The following is a 20820-nucleotide window of genomic DNA, read 5'->3' as shown; positions in this document are numbered from 1 at the left end:
ACAAAAACTGGAGGCAGTGGGAGAGAGGAGCCATGGCAACCTATGGCTGTGTTTAAATGCAAATTCTGAGGAAGTAGAGACAGTGGTTAAGCCAAAGAAGAAAACAGAATAGTCATAGAGAGAGAAGCAGTGATGCCAGGAGACAGACTGAGCAAAGAGAGCAGCCCACTCCATCAGGACTGTGTCTAGAATGGCCTCTGCCCCGTCTTCACCGGAAACTAAAGCTGAAGCCACACAGCGTTTCCTCAGGAAGTATTTCCACCCAGCAGGGTTTGGGAGCCAGAGAGCAATGGTCTGTAAGAGAAGGATCATATGCTTCTTTTCAGCCCTGAAAGCCAATGCCCCTTGCCCCGAATTTTAGTAATTCAGAAATGATATGCTTGAGACAAAACTTCGCATAGCCAATTTCCAATTAACTTTCACCTTCAGCATCCCCTCCACCCCCAGCCCCCTTCCAGCCCCCAAGGGAATGGACAAAGGAAAACAATGTACAAAGCAACTGCAAGATGGGGCGGGGGTGAGGTCCTCCTGTTCTTCTTCTGAATGTCTGCGGCAACAAAGATGGCACCGTGAGCCTCCGGTGGCTGAGCTGAGGGATGAATGGGCTGGGGTGTGAGTGTGGGCTGGGGGGAGGTGTGGTTCGGTGCCGTGGGTATGAAACAAGGGAACCAGTGTCTGAGTGTCCTCTTGCCTCATCCACCTTGTTTTGATAACTGAGGGGTTTTACATTGATTTTTACAGAGCTGATAAAGTGTTTTGAAACAGCACCTGGAGCCTTATCTCAGCGTCCCCTGGGCTCCTGCCTCCCCAGCTGTCAGGAAGGCTGATGTGTCCTGGCCTTGGTGGCTGTACATTCCACAGGACAGTCTGCACAAGGTATATGTATTCTCATAAAACAGCTTTTTTTTTTTTTTAAGAGGAAATACAGGTGTGTTTTGCGTTGTTAAAAACTATAAAAATGGCAGCACCCTGAGTTCATTTCTTTTATATTTTGCCTAAAGTGAGAGGAGGGATTACGCGGTATCTAATCCTGGAAACCCAAGTCCACATTTCTTCTGATCCTCAGGCTGGGTTGGTTGCCTCCTGTGGGTTCAGATGGCACCCTGTGCTTCCCTTGCACTGTATTGCTGTTTATTGCCCCCCAACTCTAAAATCCCCAGGGATGAAGACCATGCTGTGTTCCCATTGGTCACACAGGGTCTAGTAGGTAGGAGACCTTTAGTAACGTTTGATGAATGAATGTACGAATGATCTAATGCTAAATACCTTGGTGTTAATAAGTCCCGGGCCTGTGGGACTCTGGAATGGCCCTTGGACAGTTATGTGGCCTCATAATTAAGTCATAATTCTTAATCTTATACTCCTTTGTTCTAACCCGTTACCCTGACTGGAATGCTATCCCCCAGAGACCTATGGCAGCCCTGAAGCCCAGCCAGCTGGTGGGGCTCCTGAGCTGCTCTTACAGGCCCTCTTCTCCTGCTTGCGGTCTGGGGATCCTGCCCACGTACAGGCTGACGGCTCCTCATTCCCTCCCAATATTGAGCCCCGTCCAGATTTCCCACCCCACGCTCTGTCAGAATCATTAGACTCTCCGAAGCCAATCATTTCTGGGGTAAAGTGGGATGAAGAGGAGGGTCAGTCTTCTATTTCTAACATCAACCTTAGGTTCTGTTTTGAGACATGGAGCCTTGATGCTATGGCTCCCACTGCTGGTATCACCTGACACTGCCATCCCCAGAACTGCTCGTGTTCTTAAAACTAATCTTAAACCTCATCCTTAAGGAATAGGGAGTGAGTTGTCTTATTAAAAGAAGCAGCAGTTGAGGTGAAGGAAGGAATGGTGGTACTTTTCCTTTTTGGAGATTTGCCTTTTACATTTCAAATAGGGAAAACACCATGCCTGGAGTAGGAAGATGAGTTAATTTTATGTTGCTAAATGCACTTTTTCTTCAAAGTGAAAATATGTTCATTTTTTTCTAACAATAAAAATGATACTTGTAAAAATGACTCATAAAAATTCAAAGATGCACAGAAAACAATAAAATAAGGAAAAGAATAAAAATCAGTCCAATGCTCTCCTCCAAAGACAACCACAGTGTTTGAGCATGGGCTCTGGGCACACCTGGGTGGAAACCTATCTCCACCACTTATTACCTGGATGGTTTGGGGCAACTTACTTAACCTCTCTGAGCTCCAGTTTCTTCATCTGTAAAACAGGGATAATAGTAGGTAAGTAATAATATTTATTTACTTTATAGAATTATTTTGAAGATTAAATGAGAATATTAAAGTAAAAGGCCTAGCATGGTGTCTGTACACTTTCCACACTCCAAGAATGATAAGTAAGAGTGAACACTGTCTCAGATCACCTTGTTTCTTAATCCAGTGTTTTTCCTCCTCAAATCTCACTTCCTTCAGTGTAATTGAATTTAAGTCAATAAACGTCACTGAGAACCTATTAGATGCTGGTGAGGTTGTTGTTATTATATTAGAAGGAGGCCAGTTCTAAAATCCTACTTAGTTATTAGTTTAAGCAAAACTTGTCTTGGAACTTATATGAAATCATTTCCCATTCATTCTTCCTATCAACAACATAAAATTGATTTCAAATTTGGGTTCTTTTTTGGTGAAGGGATAATAGAATTTAACAGGGTTGTTTGAGGATTAAATGAGTCATTCTCTGCAAGGTCCCCACAACATGGTAGGTGCTCAATAAATGATAGTTATTAACATTTCAGTGATGCACATGAGCTGAAGGAGTTTCACACCTATGATTTATGGGCGTGAAAGTGCAGAGCGCTCCTTTCTTTTCTGATTTACTTTTGACCCTAGAACTAAGCTTTCAGGCATTATTTAGAAAAACACTAATCTCCTGGCCACAGTCCTAGGCTTGTACACTGGCATTTGTTAGCTGTGGTTTCCTCCATAAACCTAATCAAAGATCCATTCCCCCCCCCCCACCAACTTTCCTCCCTCCACCTTGTTCCCCCCCTGCAACAATTGCCTTGAAAACGTCTAAGATTAACTCCTGTTTACCTGGACTCTATATTCCCACATCCTTTAGATACTCAACATATATCATTTGTTACTTGGCTTCCACTGAAAGCAATTCTCACTTGACTGATGTGCACAGGGATTCCAAAATTCTGCAATAAAGTGTGTTAGACTTTCACAGTACTTATTATTTTCCTATATGCAGTTGTAAACTAATAATGAGGCAGCAAAATACAACGTTTAAGATCATGGATGTTGGAGCCAGACTGCCTGGGTTATAATTCTGGCTTTGCCACTTACTCTGTGATCTTGGGCGAGTTACTTAACCTCTCTGTGCCAATGTTTACTTATCTGGAAAAAGGGGCTAATAACACACCTTACTTTCTAGGACTTTTATGGAGGTTAGATGGGTTACTATTTGTGAAGCACTTGGAACAGAGTCTGGCATATAGTTAGTTGTATGCAAGTGTTAGTTATATAATAATAGTTACCATTTTTAGAGCACTTAGCTATCTGCCAGGCACAGAACATGTTTCCTTCAATCCCCTCAATCATGCAAGTTAAATTATATTTATAGTAGTGTGCTAGAGCTGGCATGTACTTGCTTATGAGAGCTGAACGTTAAAGTTTCAGAAAGTTTACAAGTCACTTGTTAAACAGGGCTGTTACTAAAAATTAAATTACGTAACTTACTATTAAATATATTATATTAAAAACAAAGATAATATTCAAATCTTATTTCTCAATTATATTACTACATTTTACTATCATCTATGCTCTTGAAGTTATTTGCTTATTGTATCTGTACAGTGGAAATAATGGTGTGATAGTGTGCATCTCCTCCTGACTCTGCATTCTGTGACGTCACTATCTGTAGTTTGGAATCTGCTATGGTGGGAATATTTACACCACAGAAGCTGGCAACCACTACAAATCAGGGCCTTTTTTATTTGGTAAATTGGTTCTTAATCATTTATCAGAACATCACTCCATATCATTGTCCCTTCTTTAAAGATGATGAAAGTGAGGACTAGAGAGGTTAAATGATTTGCCCAAGGCCACGCAGCTAGAAAGTGGTGAAGCTGGGATTCAAGCCTAGGTTTTTGTTTGTTTGCTTTGCTTGCTTTTTAAAAGAAAAATGTATTTCCAAAGCCCACATGCTTTCCAGTCAGCTACCCTCCCCTGAGGTAGGAATGTTCAAGGCTGGGTAGGCCTCAGACATAAGCAGAAGAGCTTTCCCTTCCACCTCCAGCTCCCTGCCCTTAATGTACAAGCCCAACTCCCAACCTGCCCCCTCCCGGGCATAGCCGGTGGTCATTCCTTTCTAGTCTCATTATTCCAACCCAGTCTTGGAGATGCCTTTGATCATTTATCTTAACTTGATAATTCCATTACTATCTTGCCTGGGGTCCATTTGTCCATTATCCTTTCTTCCCAGAATCTCTTTTCTTTTTTCCAAGGTTAAGACTGAACCCATCCTTTCCAATACCCATCCTTACCTGTACCTATTTTCTGTTTTACTGATTTGAGAAGACCTGGCACAGTAGTTAAAGATTTCCTGAATAATCATTTAAACTTTTTATAGATGTAAACATACATATAGAAAACCATATATATCAAAAGTGTACAGTTCAAATTTTCACAGACTTGACACACCCATGGGATTAGCACACAGATCCAGAACCAGAACATTACCTTTTTCTCAGAAGCCTCCTCCTACTCCCTTTCAGTTTCTATCTTCCCAAAGACAACCACGAATCTAGCTTCTAAAAGATATGCAACTCTTTTAATATTGGCAGATCTAGGACCATGTTGGGCCAGGTAGTCTATGAGTATTATCATCTGCTCCCTTTAGGCAGGGAGGTAGTATCAAGACTCTTCTTTGGTCAATTTTGACTTCTTTTCCAATCCTGTGGAGCAATGACTAGAAATGAGTTCCAGTTCCAGTACTACCACTTAACCCTGTGACCTGGAAAATCCGTGTCTCCTCTCTTGAGCCTCAGCAATCTAGTCTATAAAATATGGACAAACACAATCCATTTGCAGGGATCCTATGAGAATCAAATGAAATCTCACTCTCAAAGCCTGGTACAGTGTGCCTGGTATATAGTAATGTAATAACTGTTTTTTTGTTGTTGTTGTTTTCTAACTTTAGTCATTTTATTATTTGCCAATTCCAAGTACAGATACTAATTGTTGATTTCATTGTGTGCAGGCATGGCATGAGGGGTATATGTATATTATCCCGTTTATAACTCTGGCTAAATAAAATTCTTAAATTTTCTCATCTGCTCCTTCTCTCAGTCTTCATATCTCAGTAGTCAAAGGCATCACCATTAACCTAAAGATTTAGGTTCCAAATCCAGGCATTTTCCTTGATTACTGTCTTTCTCATACTCCACCCATCTAATTCATTAGCAGTTTTTGCTGACTCAAAGAAAACCCAAGTTACTCAGTTCTCAATTTCCAGTACGTACGATCCTATTTTAAGCTGCTACCGTCCCTCACTTAAAAATCTCCAAGAAAATGTAAGCTACATGTGAACAGGCTCTGTGTGTTATTGATCGCAGCTGTATCCCCAGGGCCCCAGTATCCAGAACAGTGCCTGGCCCTTAGTAGGCTTTTGCTAACTATGTCTTGAATGAACGCATGTTGCAACAAACATTTGAAATGGGTGCTATTGCTACTTCCATCTTTTTTTTAAAAAATGTTTTGGCCGGGCCTTGCAGCATGTGGGATCTTAGTTCCCTGACCAGAGATCGAACCCGCGCCCCCTGCAGTGGAAGGGCAGAGTCTTAACCGCTGGATTGCTAGGGAAGTCCCACTATTTCCATTTTGTAGGTGGGGAAACAGGCTTGCAGTAGTTAAATAACTTACCTAAGTTCACACACAAATATCAAAACCAGGATTCAAATCCAGGGTCTAACTCTAGAGCCTGCTCCATTATTCACTATGCTGCCCTACTGAAATACACTGGCTTCCGCTGAATGGTTTTTTAGCTGATGTTAGGAGAAATTTTAGCTGAAATTCCCCAATTCGAAAACTTTTCTTGAGAATAAAGTGCACGTGCCCCTTCACACAACCTTGTAGGCATAGCATGATTTGGCTTCTTCGGTCTCATCCCTCCTCATTGTCCTTTTCTCCCGGCATTCCAACCATAATGAAAACTATTCTCTTCCCAGCAAATACTCCCCCTCTCTCATCCTCTCTGGAAAACTTTCCCTGATTTCTCAATTCTGAGAGATTATAACAGGCAGTACTTTATCCCAGCTGGCAGGACTTTACTAAAATACTTGTTTATTTCTGTCTTTATTGTTCACTGCTATGTCCCAGTGCCTAAGAAGTGCCTGGAATAGACTGGGTACTTAATAAATATTTGTTGAATAAATGTATGAAAAGGTAAGGATTATTTTATCAATTTAGAGTTGGAAAGACTGTGGTTCCTAGAGGTGAGGTATTTTGCCCTGGGTCACTCACTAAGAGGCAGAGCTGGGATTTGAAACTAGGGCTCTACACTCAGCCCTTCCAGAGCACGCCTGCGCCGCTAGGACCTCACTTCCGTCCGCTCCTATTAGCTCCGCTTCGCTCAGCCTGCGCCGTCTCCGAGACTAGTTTGACCCTCGGGCGGCCGCCGTAGCGCGTCGCCTCCGTTGCTGTGGGAAACGACCCGGGACCTGCGACGGAGGAAAGACGTTTCCCGCCGGCGGGAGTTGCAGTTGTGGTGGCCAGGGGAGCTCGGAGGCTGCGGGTCCGGCGCAGCGGCACCATGGCGGACCAGTTTTATCTGGAAAATATAGACGAGTTCGTCACGGACCAGAACAAGATCGTGAGGAGCTAGGATTTGGGGAATGCGGGCGTGCGACTGGGGTTCTGGGCCCAGCGAGGGCGGCGGGGGCCTTGACGCGTCTGCGTGTGCCGCGTGGGGACTGGCCCAGGGGACACGGTCCCCACGCCTGGTGCCCCAGGGCGAGCGAGAACTCGCCGGGGAGGACCTGTGGCTCGCGCGCAAATCCGCGTCCTTAGGGTGGGCGTGCTGGGTTCTGTGCACAGGCCCGGGGCCCCGGAGGTCGGGGGCGGGGGGGCGGGGAGCAACATTGGTTGATAGTGTTTCTAAGGCGTCTCTACACCTGTCTGACGACGTGGTTGGCGTTTGAAGTCTCAAGTTTACAGTTGAGGAAATTGTGTTTTGACCGGGTTAAGTGACATGTAACCTTCCGGCCGTCAGTTGGTTTCCTCCTTCTGGAAGTTTGGTATTGATACAGGCTTGGCCTGCCTCACAGGGTTGGAGTAAAGATCAAGTGAGACGATGGATGTGAGAGCGCTTCGCAAATCGTGATGACTGAGTGCCTACTGTAAGCTTTGGATACACATTATTGCGTTTAGTCTCTACAGTGACCCACCTGGAGGTCGGTGGAAGTATCCCTAGAAAAGGCAGTTGAAGCAGAGAGACCAAATAATTTATTTGTGGTTAGTAAGGGATAATCAGTTTTCCAGCCTAGGTCTGTCTCTTTTGCTAGTGCTTTCCTCTACATCACACTGCCTTTGCCTAACCTATATAAGTCTTCTAATTATTGGAAACTCAGCGTTTAGAATTGGAAGACTTTGAGAGGAGGGTGACAGGTTATAAGGAGGTGGCAAATGACAGGAGAGTTCAACGAAGGATGGAAGGAAGATCAAAGCTTGATGCCAGTAGTTCCCAGTCTAACCTCTTGATACAGTATTCAACAACTTCACTCATTCCCTGACCCCTGCACCACCTGTGCCCTTTAATGTTTGTATGGCTGCAACTTTCCTCAGAAGTTTCTGAGTTATACACTCCAAAGTAACCTAGCTTCTGGGTGAGTTTGAGGATAGTTTTTGGTGGTGGCCCCAAAAAAGGACAGAATGTGAAAAAAAGGGCCTCAGTAAAACAAGGAGTGTGAGAAAAATGAGATTTTTTTTCTACGTATATTCAGCCTTTCTTTTTAGATTCTTGCATTAATCTGTGATACAGACTTCTTAGTATTTGTAAGATAAATATCTGAGTCCTACCTGCCTAGGTGTATGGTTCTTGGCAAAACTGGGGTGGCATCTAATGTAATTTATAAGACTTAATCATCTAAGAGTAAGAATCTTTAGGAGCCCTTGGGACTGACCTGCACTCTGGAGTCATCTAATAAAACATTAAAAAAAACTCCTTCTTCTTGCAGGTGACATACAAATGGCTGAGCTATACACTAGGAGTTCATGTTAATCAGGCCAAACAGTAAGTACAATTTATTACTAATTTTAATCTGATTGGAATTTTTGGTTTTGTTTGTTTGTTTTCTTTTGCTCTGTTAGCTTTACAGATAGTCTCTAGGTTAGAACCCACACCCCACCCACCCTGAGGGGGAATGGGAAAGAATACCTTTTTTTACTACCTTTAATGCTTTTGTCTATTATTTAGGAGATAGGTGGACTTGTATACAAATGTGTGGTGATATGTTTACTGGATTTATTTGTAGCCTTGCCCTCTGGTTAACATCACTTTGTTATTTCTAATTTATTAAATGGGCTAGCCAATTCTGTTTACATCTCAGATTTATATGTCTGTTATCTTAAACGTCTTCATTACATTTTCACATGTGCTCCTTAGGCCCATCTCTGGGTGTTATTGAAATAGCTTCCATAATGAGGTCAACAGGTGTTTGACACAGCTGTGTAACAGTATAAGACAGGGTAGAACTATTTAAGTGAAACTAAAAAGGGAGTGTTCAGGATGACACAGAGCATTGCCCTTCTTGAATTTTGCCCTATCACCTTTCCTTGCTGAAACTTGTAGTCCGACCTGGGGCCAAAATGGAAGGGGCAGGCTTTTGAATTAACTTCGGAATTTCTTCACCTGAAAATGTGCAGGTGTTGTCTATGTCCAATGGGTAGGAATTGGTGAACAGGCTGAGAGCCCATATATTGAGTTAAATACTCATTTTGTTTGCTTTATTCCTAAAGGTGGTTTGGTTTTTCCCTATCCTTGAGTCACAGGAACATTCTCTGAGTCTTAAAAAAAAATCCCTGATCTCTAGAATGGGTTGATTTGGCTTGATTTGGGTTGCTGTTTGACAGATCTAGGAGTTTAATTTTAACTGTGATGTTTATGCCTTCAAGACCTGAAACTCTTGGCCCAGGGATGGGTTCGGACTGATTTTGACTATTTGAGATTGCCATTGCTGAGACCAGTCCTGGCCCAAACCTAACAGGTTTAGGTAACTTTGGGATTAGACACCCATAAGAGTAATTATTTGTTATGGTTATAGATGTTTAAATATGAAATGAGGTAACTGTTACTATATAAGCCTATTGAGATTAAAGGTGCATATTGAGGACTGGAGATGAAATAAAGTTGCCTGCAATTTTCCTGTAGCTATAATTTTTATGGAATTATTTCCTATAATTTTTATGTAATTAATATGCTGTCTAGCCCCTGCCTGTCTACCAGTTTCATCCCATACCACTCTCTACGTCACTTATACTCTAGCCATATTTGCCTTTCTGTTCCTCAGATGTGCCAAGCCCATTCTCACTCAAGGAAATTTGTACCATTCCCTCTGCCTGGAATGCTCTTCTCGCAGCTGTCCTCATTGTTCAGGTTTCAGCTCAAATTTCACACATTACTTCATATAGCAACTCTTCCCTAATGCTCTATTTCAGGTGTCCCTACTCCTCTCTCTCTGTCATGCACCCTGTTACTTTTTTTCATAATTATTTTTTTTAAAAACAGCTTTATTTAGATATATTTCATATACCATACAATTCACCCATTTAAAATGTACAATTCAATGATTTTTAATATATTTACAGAGTTGTGCAGTTAGCACTATAATTAATTTCAGAACATTTTAATCACCCCCCAAAAGAAGCCCTGTATCCGTTAGTAGTCCCTCATGATTCTTCTCCCCCCACCCCCCAAGCACTAGGCAACCACTAATACACTCTCCATCTATAGATTTGCCTATCCTGGACATTTCATATAAATGGAATCATAAGTAATTATTAATACTTATTAATACTTAAGATTACTTATTAATAATAAGTAATCTTGTGTGTCTGGTTTCCTCCACTTAGCATAATATCTTCAAGGTTTGTCCATGTTGTAGCATGTATCAGTACCTCATTCCTTTTTATGGTTGAATAATATTCCATTATATAGTATATTAGTTCTCTAGGGCTGCCATAACAGAATACTACAAACTGGGTGGCTTAAAACAACAGAAATTTATTGTCTCAGTTCTGGAGGCTAGAAGTCCAAAATTAAGATGTTGGCAGGACCATGCTCCTTCTGAAACCTGTAGAGAAAAATTCTTCTTTGATTCTTCCTAGCTTCTGGTGATTTGCTAGCAATGTTTGGCATTCTTTGGCTTGTAGCTGCATAACCCCAGTATCTGCCTTCATAGCACATGGCATTCTCCTTGTGTGTCTGTATCTTCACATAGCCATCTTATAAGGATACTAGTCAGGCTAAACTGAGAGACAGATGAGACACCAGGCTTGGTGGCTCCTGTTTGGAAGGCCTAACCCTTAGAGGGCTCATCCTGGCTCCCTCCAGCCAATGCCAGCAGAGCAGAGTTTGAGGCACAGGAGCCTTAGGATTACAAACACTGGCTTTGGAGGCCATGCATCCAGAATCAGAATCCACTCATTTAGCTGAGTTACCCACTTGAGTCACCGCTCTTAGGTTCTGAGCTTCTGTCTCTGTTTGAAAAATGGGAATAATAAAAACATGTAGCTTCTAAGGTTAGGGTGCAGATTGAATTTTATGGAAAGTACTTAATATGTGCTCAATAAAAAGCAGTTGATACCGTTAAAAAAAAACAAAACAAGGATACCAGTCATAGTAGATGAGGAGCCCACCCTACTCCAGTATGACTTCATGTTAACTTATTACATCTGCAAAGACCCTATTTCCAAATAAGGTCATACTCTGAGGTACTGGTGGTTAGGACTTCAACATATCTTTTTTGGGGGGACACAATTCAACCTATAACATTTGGATATATAACATTTCGTTTATCCATTCATCAGTTGATGGACATTTAGGTTGTTTCCACATTTGGCGTGTTACGAATAATGCTACTTTGAACATTTGTGTACAAGTTTTTGTGTGGACGTGTGTTTTCAGTTCTCTGAGTATACATCTAAGATTGGAATTTCTGGGTCATATGTAACATTTTGAGGAGCTGAGGAACTGTTTTTCAAAGTGGCTACACTATTTTACAATCCCACCACCAAGGTATGAGGGTTCTGATTTCTCAGCATTCTTGTCAACTCTTTCTGTTATCTGTCTTTTTTAATTTTAGCCATCCTGGTGGGTGTGAAGCAGTATCATTATGGTTTTGATTTGCATTTTTGTAATGGCTAATGACATTGATCATCTTTTCATGTGCTTATTAGTCATTTGTGTATCTTCTTTGGAGAAATACCTATTCACATCCTTTGCCCATTTCTTCCATTGTGTTTGTCTTTTTTTAATTTTTTTTTAATTTAAAAATGTTGTTTTGCTTTTTTTTTTAATTTTAAATTTATTTATTTATTTATTTTTGGCTGTGTTGGGTCTTTGTTTCTGTGCGAGGTCTTTCTCTAGTTGTGGTGAGCGGGGGCCGCTCTTCATCGCGGTGCGTGGGCCTCTCACTGTCGCGGCCTCTCTTGTTGCGGAGCACAGGCTCCAGATGTGCAGGCTCAGTAGTTGTGGCTCACGGGCCCAGTTGCTCCGCGGCATGTGGGATCTTCCCAGACCAGGGCTCGAACCCGTGTCCCCTGCATTGGCAGGCAGATTCTCAACCACTGCGCCACCAGGGAAGCCTGTGTTTGTCTTTTTATTATTGAGTTGCTAGAGTTCTTTATATATTCTAGAGACAAGTCCCTGATCAGATAATGATTTCTTTGCGCTTTCTTGATGGTGCCCTTTGCAGTGCAAGAGTTCTTATTATTGATGATGGAGTCCGGTTTTTTTTTCTTTTGTTGCCTGTGCCTTTTATATAGTATCTAAGAAGGCTTTGCCTAACCCAAGTAAATCATGAAGATGTACTTCTGTGTTTTCTTCTGAGAGTTCTGTAGTTTTAGCTATTAAGTCAATAATTATCACTTTATTTAACATTTCTACGTATCTTGTGCTTGTTATACTAAAAATGCTTCGGTCCTCACAATAAGAATACACTGTGTTGGTTCAAGCTTATTTATAAGTGAAGCCCTAAAATGTGTATAGGCTTACCTCGTTTTGTTGTGCTTCACTTTACTGCACTTCGCAGATACTGCGTTTTTTTGTTTGTTTTTGTTTTTACAAATTGAAGGTTTGTGGCAACCCTGTGTTGACAAAGTCTGTGGGTGCCAGTTTTTCAATAGCATTTGCTTATTTGTTGTCTCTGTGTCACATTTTGGTAATTCTCATTATGTTTCAAACCCTCCACCAACAAAAAGATTATGACTTGCTGAAGGCAGATGATAGTTAGCATTTTTTAGCAATAAATTATTTTCTATTTTTAAATTTATTTTATTTATTTATTTTTGGCTGCATTGGGTCTTCGTTGCTGCACACGCGCTTTCTCTAGCTGCTGCGAGCGGGGGCTGCTCTTCATTGCGGTACGCGGGCTTCTCATTGTGGTGGCTTCTCTTGTTGCTGAGCATGGGCTCTAGACGTGCAGGCTTCAGTAGTTGTGGCTTGCGGGCTTTAGAGCGCAGGCTCAGTAGTTGTGGCGCACGAGCTTAGTTGCTCCGTGGCATGTGGGATCTTCCCGGACCAGGGCTTGAACCCGTGTCCCCTGCATTGGCAGGCGGATTCTTAACCACTGCGCCACCAGGGAAGTCCCTATCAACCTTTTTTAACAGATGAGAAAACTGAGACTTAGAGTGTCCTGTCACCCTTTTTTCTTTTAACTATAGTGAGAGCATTTAAAGTTTCACTGTTGGCACTGAGGGCAGTGACTGGGCATGGTTGTTACTGTTTGCTTGGATGCAATAGAGAAATATTTTTTCAGTTTTTAGCATTATTTTAGGCTCTGTCATAAAACAGCAAACTTGACAGACAAGGCCCTTCCCATCATTGACTTAAACAAGATAATTTCAGGTTATAAAAATGCTGTGAAGGAATTAGATTAGGGAAGACAATATAGGTATACACTGTGTTCATCCTATGGGAAAATTATGGGTGGAACTGATCAGGAGGGATGAGAAGATGCGAAGGTATAGTTAATCATGTGTGTAGGAAGTACGTCTTGTAAGAAGTCATATGCATTGTTACTCATATTTAAGAATACTTGGCATGTTTTGTTGGTAAGGTGTTTGGCGTAATCAAATTAGATGAACACGTCTTAGAGATTCAAAAGGTATGCAGAAATTTTTTTAAGAGTTTGTGCAGTTTTGACCATCTTGTTAATATAAAAGAGAACTGGGCCTGATTTGGGGAGATAAGTGCACAGAGGACAATGACTGATGATAACAAGCAAGACTGAATTGTTGATAAAAGACAGCGTGTTTCGACAGCAAGCTCAAAGCATCTTGGGCATGGTCCCTTCCTACCATTTCTTCCGCTAGCATGGTCCTAACTAGCATAAATAAACCAAAGCGTTCATGACTCTGTGTTCCTCATCTTTCCTAACATAATTGCTGCATGGAAGGACACACTAAAGAGAACAAGATAGAGGAATCAACAAAAATGTTGATTTTTTTCCTCAAGATGTGTATAGTCTAGTGGGGATGTCAGATACATAAAGTAAGTAATTGGAATACGGTGTGGTAACTATAATAACAGATATGGGATAGGTCCTGTTAGAACTTAGACGGCAAGGCTGCCCTGCTGGCCTAGTGGTGTTAGGGAAGGCTTCACATAGGAGGTGATAACTGAGCTGCTATCTTGATGAGGAATTAGGTGGATGAGGTCTGAGAAGAGCATTCTAGGCAGAAGAAGGGGCATACAGAAGAGCCAGGGGAACTGCAGAATGTTTCATAAGGCTGAAAATTGTGTGAGTGTGGGAGAATGGTGAGAGATACAGGGGCCAGAACAAGAAAGGTCTTACATGTCACTGATAGACCTGTGGAGTTGCTCCTTAGGGGATGGGGTGCTACTGAAAACTTTTGAACAAGGAATAATACTTCAGCTAAGAATAATCAGCTACTTTTTTTTTTTTTATTTATTATTTTTGCTGTGTTGGGTCTTCGTTTCTGTGCGAGGGCTTTCTCTAGTTGCGGCAAGTGGGGGCCACTCTTCATCGCGGTGCGCGGGCCTCTCACTATCGCGGCCTTTTTCTTGTTGCGGAGCACAGGCTCCAGATGCGCAGGCTCAGTAGTTGTGGCTCACGGGCCTAGTTGCTCCGCGGCATGTAGGATCTTCCCAGACCAGGGCTCGAACCCATGTCCCCTGCATTGGCAGGCAGATTCTCAACCACTGCGCCACCAGGGAAGCCCCATTCAGCTACTTTTTAACAGCACTTAATGACTAATAGGCATCTCAGATTTAACATGCCCCAAAACGTAACTCCTAATTTCTCCCACATCGCCTCCTTCTCCTGCTTTTCTCCATCTCAGTGAATGACAGCTTTATTCTTTGAGTTGCTTAATCCAGTCATCCTTGATTTCTTTTTCTATCATACCCCACAGTCAGTCCATCAGCAAATCCTGTTGTTTCTCCCTTTAAGATGTCCCCAGAATTCATCCACTGATTACTGGCTCCATTGTTACCACTGTAGTCTGAGCCACCATCATCTCTAGCCTAGATGATTGCAGTAGCCTTGTAAGTGGTCTCCCTGCTTCCTTCCTTGCCCCTTAACAATATATTCTCCACACAGCAGTCAGGAATCCTCCTAAAAGGTGAGATCATGTTGTTTCTGCTCTAAACCTTCTGAGGACTTCCTTCCTACATAGAGCCACAAAGCCCTGCATGTCTGGTGCTTGGGTCTCTTCTTCCCTTCTTCCTTATTCAGCACACTCACCTCTTTTCCGTTCCTTGCACCTTGCTTACATTCTTGCCTCAGAACCTTTGGATTTGCTGTACTTTCTGCCTGGAACATTCTTCCCTGAGATATTCACATTGGCAGCTCTGTAACTTCCTGCAGGGAAGGAGTCCTTCCCTAATCATCTTATATAAAATAGCAAAACTTCTCAGGCACTCTCTATTCTCCTAATCTTTTTTTCCCCCCATAGATTTACTACCATCTGACATATATTTACTTGTTTGTTTATTGTATCTCTCTTTTCTGCAGTGCAAACTCTGAATGGGTAGAAACTTTGATTGCTTTGTTCTCTGCTCTATCCGCAAGGCATAGAGCATGAAGTAGCCACTCATTAATGTTTTGTTGACCGAATGACTTGATTTGCATTTTTAAAACTTCACCTTGGCAGCCTTGTGGATAATGAAAGGGAAGGTGGTGTGAGGAAGGCATTGACACTTGGAACTAAAATAGTCCAGCCAAGAGACTTGGAGGGCATGGAGTCAAGAATTACTTGGGATGGAAAACTGACAAGATTTGGCAACTCACCAGACTGGGAAAAGTGAGGGATAACGACTCCCAGATTTCTGGCTTGGGTGGTTTGAGCGGATGATGTTGTTGTTGGGAATGAATGAAGCCATGGGGATGAATGAAATGGATCAAGGAGAAGACTTAGTAAGGTGACCAGTCATCCTGGTGTGCCCTGGACTGTTGGTTTTAGAACCAGAAGTCCATGTCAGGAAACCCCTCAGATCCAGGCAAACCCGGATCATTGGTCACTCTAATATATATAGAGAAAAGATAGCTGAAGACAACCCCAGCAGTACAGAAAAGGAGTAGGTAGTCAAGTCTGTGCAGGAAATGGATCAGAGGCAGTTAGAGAGGTGGCAGGAGACTCAGTGAGGCATTGGATCAAGGAAGCTAAGAGAGTAGTCAACAGTGTAGGTTGAGTTTCCCTTATTCTTGCCAGAAGTATGACATGTCATAGAGGCTTGGTAAATGTTTCTTGAAATAAACGACACAAATGATGTCTCTTGGTTGATGTTTTTGTTAAACTGTAAGTTATTGGGGGGAATCAGCTTCTGATACTAAGTGGATCATAAGGATAAAAATGAATTTAGGGAATGTTATAAAAGCAACATTATTTCTATATTGAGTGTTTGGCAGTCTTGGGTTAATGAATACTGGACAGTGTGAGTAAGCTGTTACATTTGCAGTTTTGAAACAGCATTGATTCTGAATGATCATAAAATTGGAACTTCAGACCTGTGCACTTACGGTCATCTACATAGTGGTTCTTAATGTTCTGGAGTAATCCTTTTGCAAATCTGTTGAAAACCTTGAACCATCTCTACCCTCTCCCCTCTTTCCCTGCAAAAAACACCTACATTTTGCTTACAGTTTTGAGGGATGGAGGCTTATATTCTTTTTTTCTTTCTTTCTTTCTTTTTCTTTTCTTTTTGGCTGTGCCGCGAGGCATGTGGGATCTTAGTTCCCCGACCAGGGATCGAACCTGCACCCCCTGCACTGGAAGCGTGAAGTCTTAACCACTGGACCGCCATGGAAGTCCGGGATGGAGGGTTATGGATGGCCACAGGAATCCCAGATTAACAGAGAATTGCCAATCTTGTACAGCCCTCCCAAATTATACCTCAAGATAGAAAGAGGCCTAGAAAAACTAATTAATTTATCCAGGATCAAATGGCTAGATAGTGACTAAACTTATCCTTGATTGATTATTCTGTCCATTATATGTCTTTGCCTCTTTTAGTGCAGGCTCAGTCCCACTTGACCAATTATTAGATTTCTTTTATTTCAGTTGCTTGGTCACTGTGCCAGCTCAATACAAGTTGACCCCAACCCCTATGTTCCATTCATCTTTTTTAACTCTCTGTCCATGGACAGAGCAAAAATATTCTGTAGAATATTTGATGGACTGTCAGATTTAATATATCTAACTTTTAAGTCATGGATTAAGAGTTGATGAGGTAAACTTTTACTAATGACTTACTTGTGCCTTTTGTTTGTAACAGGATGCTGTATGATTATGTTGAAAGGAAGCGAAAGGAAAATTCAGGAGCCCAACTGCATGTCACTTATTTAGTGTCTGGCAGTCTCATTCAGAATGGACATTCCGTAAGTTCTCAGAATCTTATTATGAGTTTAAATGTGTTTGAGCTATGAATAGTGTTATATAACACAACACAGGGCAAAAACAACAAGATTCAGTATTATGGAAATTTTAAAAAGCTACTTGAAGATGGTGATTATTTTGGATTTTTAGACTAAACCTAAAACTCTTGAGAAGTTTGGGTAATATCTCGGCTGTGATACAGAGACTGTCATTATTGCGCAATTTTCCTAGGCAACAAGACATTCGGAACTGCTTCTCTTATTCCTCTTTCTTCCTTTTGAAGGTGTATTGGGGGCAATGGTGGTTAATTTTCAGCCTGTTCAAATGTCAAGCCACAAACTCAGCTGTTCAGCAAGTACAATTTTTTTTTTTTTTTTAAGTGAACTTGATTTTAATCTGAGCTTTCGGCCCAGAAGCTCTGCTAAGATAACTCCATTCCTTCTCCCGTACCAGACTGATCCTTGGAACTTTGATAATTCCTCCTCTTTTGCTTCCTCCCCAAACTGAGGCACACCTCCTCTGTTCTTACTTCCCAAACCTCTTACCTGAAGGTTCTTTTGCTCCCATACCACCAGCCCTAGAGAATTTAGCCCAAGGATCAAGACTCCTTCTCAGAGATCCACTGATACATGTTTTCCTCTTCCCTTTTGACTTTCCCTCAGATTCATAAATTCAGAAGCCAGATTTATCAAAATACTGACTGGATTTGTCTTGTATCAGTAGAGTCCCAAGCATGTGAGATTCAAAACTGGAATGGTGATTTAGTAATTTACAAGGAGAAACAAAACTGCTAGGGGTATCAGATCCTTATATTCCCTGACTAGCATATTCTGTTCTTGTTGGTAAGCTGTTTGGCAAGCCAGATGTTAATTAAGATATTTGCAAGTGTAGATGGAATCAGATGTCATTATATATCTGAAACCAGATTAAGCAGACCTGATTCATTTGCTCTCAGAAATAAACCTGACCAGAATCCTCTCCCTGTATGGCCCTTGAATGGATTCTGCCAAAGTCTGCATCTGAATGCCTTCTTTTGTTTCCAGGGTTAATCAGCTCCCTTCTGTCTCTTTCTTGAGTTTAGTCAAAGCCTTCCATTTAGTCATAGTCAATTCTTTACCTGGGAATCACTGTGTACCTTTAAAGCAGTGGTTTCTATTCTTTTTTTGGTCACTGATTCCTTGAGAATCTGAAAGAAAAATGCATATGTTGACATATTCATGAAATTTTCAGTGTTCACAGATCTTTTGAACAAGGGTCCAAGGTTAAGAATTTATGTTTTAAGATAAAGTTGTAGATTTTTATTCTAACCCATATGACAGAGGTTCTTAATTTCAGATTCTTGGATGGTCTTTAGGGTTCAAGGGATTCTTGGGTGAACCCTTGAAAGTACATTCAAATTGTGTTCCTCAGTGCATTTTTTTGAGACCATTTTTCAAAATGATGTGTAACCCATGATCAATTAAAAACTTCTGTGCTGTGGTTTGCTTGTATAAAGCCTTCTGTTTCTAAGTTTAAGAGGGCATTTAAATTCTGCCCACCTTTTTTTTTTTTTTGCCCACCTTTTTTTAAAGCAGCAGAACGCTTTATCAAATGAAATCTTGGAATCCTAAAATATAAAATATATTAAGAGTAGGGTTCCTGTGGTTGAAGTGGTTGTGAGAATTTTAGAGCCCTGTGGAACCCTGTAGAATTAATTACTGACCAAGTGTGGATGCTTATCCATGCTTTTTTCTTTTAAGAGAGCCAGGCTAAGAAAAGGCAGATTATTAAGCATAATGTCAGGTTTTGTTCTTATTCTTTCTCATTTCTTTTTTAAGTTTTAAGTGTTTCTAGAAAGAAAAAAAGATACATAGGCTTTGTATGGGTTTTTAAACATACGAATAATTTCTGTTCTTCCAATGATCTTTATTGTAAAAAATGCTTGATAATACATAGAAAGTAAAAGCCTCCTTCTAATCTCATCCTGGAGAGTCTTCCAGAAAATTATTGAAAATTTCAAGGAAATGTTTGGTTGATTCTTTTTGTGATATTAGAGGTTATTAGCTTGATCCATTCTTTATTAGGTCCCCCATTAGCTTTTCATCTAATGATTTTAGCTGAGATTGATTTTTATCATTGCCTAGATCATTAATTCACTAGGAGTTACAAAATAGTGATGTTCTATTTCTGTCATTCCTTCTGGATTTATTGGCTGGAATGTTTCTATAAAGAAGAACTTTCTCTCATCAGCTAGCTATGTTTTCCCTTTTTCTTTAACTGATAAAAAGCTCAAGGGGCTTGCCCCCAGCCAGGCTCTGGGTTTATGGATTCTGAACTCAACTCCTGTGTCCCCCTTAATAGGATCCCCCTGAACCAGAGCTCTACTCTGGTCTATGTTGTTTTAGCACTGGCATTTCCACTGCGTTGTTTTTATGCATTTCTAATATCCCCTAAGGCAGCGTTTAGTCACACTGAACTGTCTGGGCTGCGATATTTTCTCCTGAGGGTACCAATTTTTGTTTTTAGGGCTCCTATTACATAAGTTTGAGTGATTAGTTCCTAATGCTCTTTTTCTCATAAGCTCTGTAATTTTTATTGTACAATTTTGCAGAACATGACATTTTTAAGAATGCTTTTTTAAAGAGAAAATGCATTATGAAGACACGCTAAATTCCCAGTTCAAATTTACAATTATATTTTTTAAAAACTTACTTGGTTTTATATTGTTCTTTTTTCTTATGTTGTGAATTTTGGTTGTTCCTAACATTAAAATAAATATTTATTTGCTTTAGCCAAATATATGTGATTTAGAAAAGCAAAACCAACAATTTTACTAACCGTATGATGACTGAAAACAGTTTAAGGTTTCTAAGTTATCCCGAGCATCACTCTGTTGCAGTTGTAGAAATGTTTCTCATTCCTTATTACAGCCACATGATCCTACATTGATAGATATACCTTAGTTTATTCAGCAGTCCCTTATTGATAGTTATTTGAGTTATTTACCATCTTTGGCTATTACATATAGTGCTGCAGTGAATAGCTCAGTGTATATGTGTTTTGTATATTTTTGCCAGTGTGTTTTAGGGTTACGTCCCTAGAAGTAGGATATATATAAACTTTGTTGGGTATTGCCAAATACCTCTCCATTTTTCATTCCTACCAGCAATGTAGGAGAGCATCTGTTTCTACACAGCACATGTTGTCCTGTTTCAGGGTCATCTGCATTTCTCTTCTGTGAACTGTTTCTTCATACCTCTTGCCGATTTTCAAAAGGATAGTTAGTCTTTGTTTTCTCTATTTTAGAAGCTACATATTAACCCTTTGTTATGTAAGTTGCAGATATTTTTCCCACTTTACCATTTGTCTTTTTACATTGCTTAAAGTTTTTTTTTTTATCATCCAAAAATGATTTTTTAGTTTTTATGGATTATTTCAATTACTTCTGGATTTTGAATTATAGTCAGACTTTTCCTCATTCTCAGGTTATATTAGTTTATAGAAGAATTCACCCATATTTTCTTTCTGTGCATATTTTATATATATATATATATATATATGTATGTATGTTTCATTCTTTACATTTAGATCTCTGATCCATTTAGAATTTATTTTTTTTGTATGGTGTGAGAGATCCAATTTTTATCTGGTTCCATATGATTATACAGTAATTCTCATTACATTACTTAGTAAACAGTTCTCTTTTCCTCACACTATTTTGAGCTGCTGTGTTTTTTTGAGTTTTGGGGTTTTTTTTGGTACTGATATCTACACTCT

General features: G+C 40.6%; 1 protein-coding gene across 3 annotated transcripts in view; it reads left to right on the top strand.

The window, feature by feature from the left end:
• Positions 1-775: 775 nt before the first annotated feature.
• POLD3 (DNA polymerase delta 3, accessory subunit) overlaps positions 776-20820 on the top strand; it is a 47174-nt gene continuing 27129 nt past the window's right edge. For 2 of the 3 annotated variants that reach the window (XR_009702207.1, XM_061201252.1), the window contains exons 1-3: positions 6671-6820; positions 8184-8239; positions 16964-17066. Coding sequence is in view for 2 of the 3 variants with exons in the window: in XM_061201252.1 (XP_061057235.1) it covers positions 6761-6820; positions 8184-8239; positions 16964-17066 (219 nt within the window). In the remaining variant the exon portion in view is untranslated. Of the gene's footprint in view, positions 877-6670; positions 6821-8183; positions 8240-16963; positions 17067-20820 lie in introns of those variants that run through there. The other variant, XM_061201253.1, reaches the window with a different exon arrangement.

The sequence above is a fragment of the Eubalaena glacialis genome, chromosome 10, assembly GCF_028564815.1.
Source record: "Eubalaena glacialis isolate mEubGla1 chromosome 10, mEubGla1.1.hap2.+ XY, whole genome shotgun sequence".
Classification (NCBI taxonomy): domain Eukaryota; kingdom Metazoa; phylum Chordata; class Mammalia; order Artiodactyla; family Balaenidae; genus Eubalaena; species Eubalaena glacialis.
This window is presented reverse-complemented; position numbering and strand designations above follow the sequence as displayed.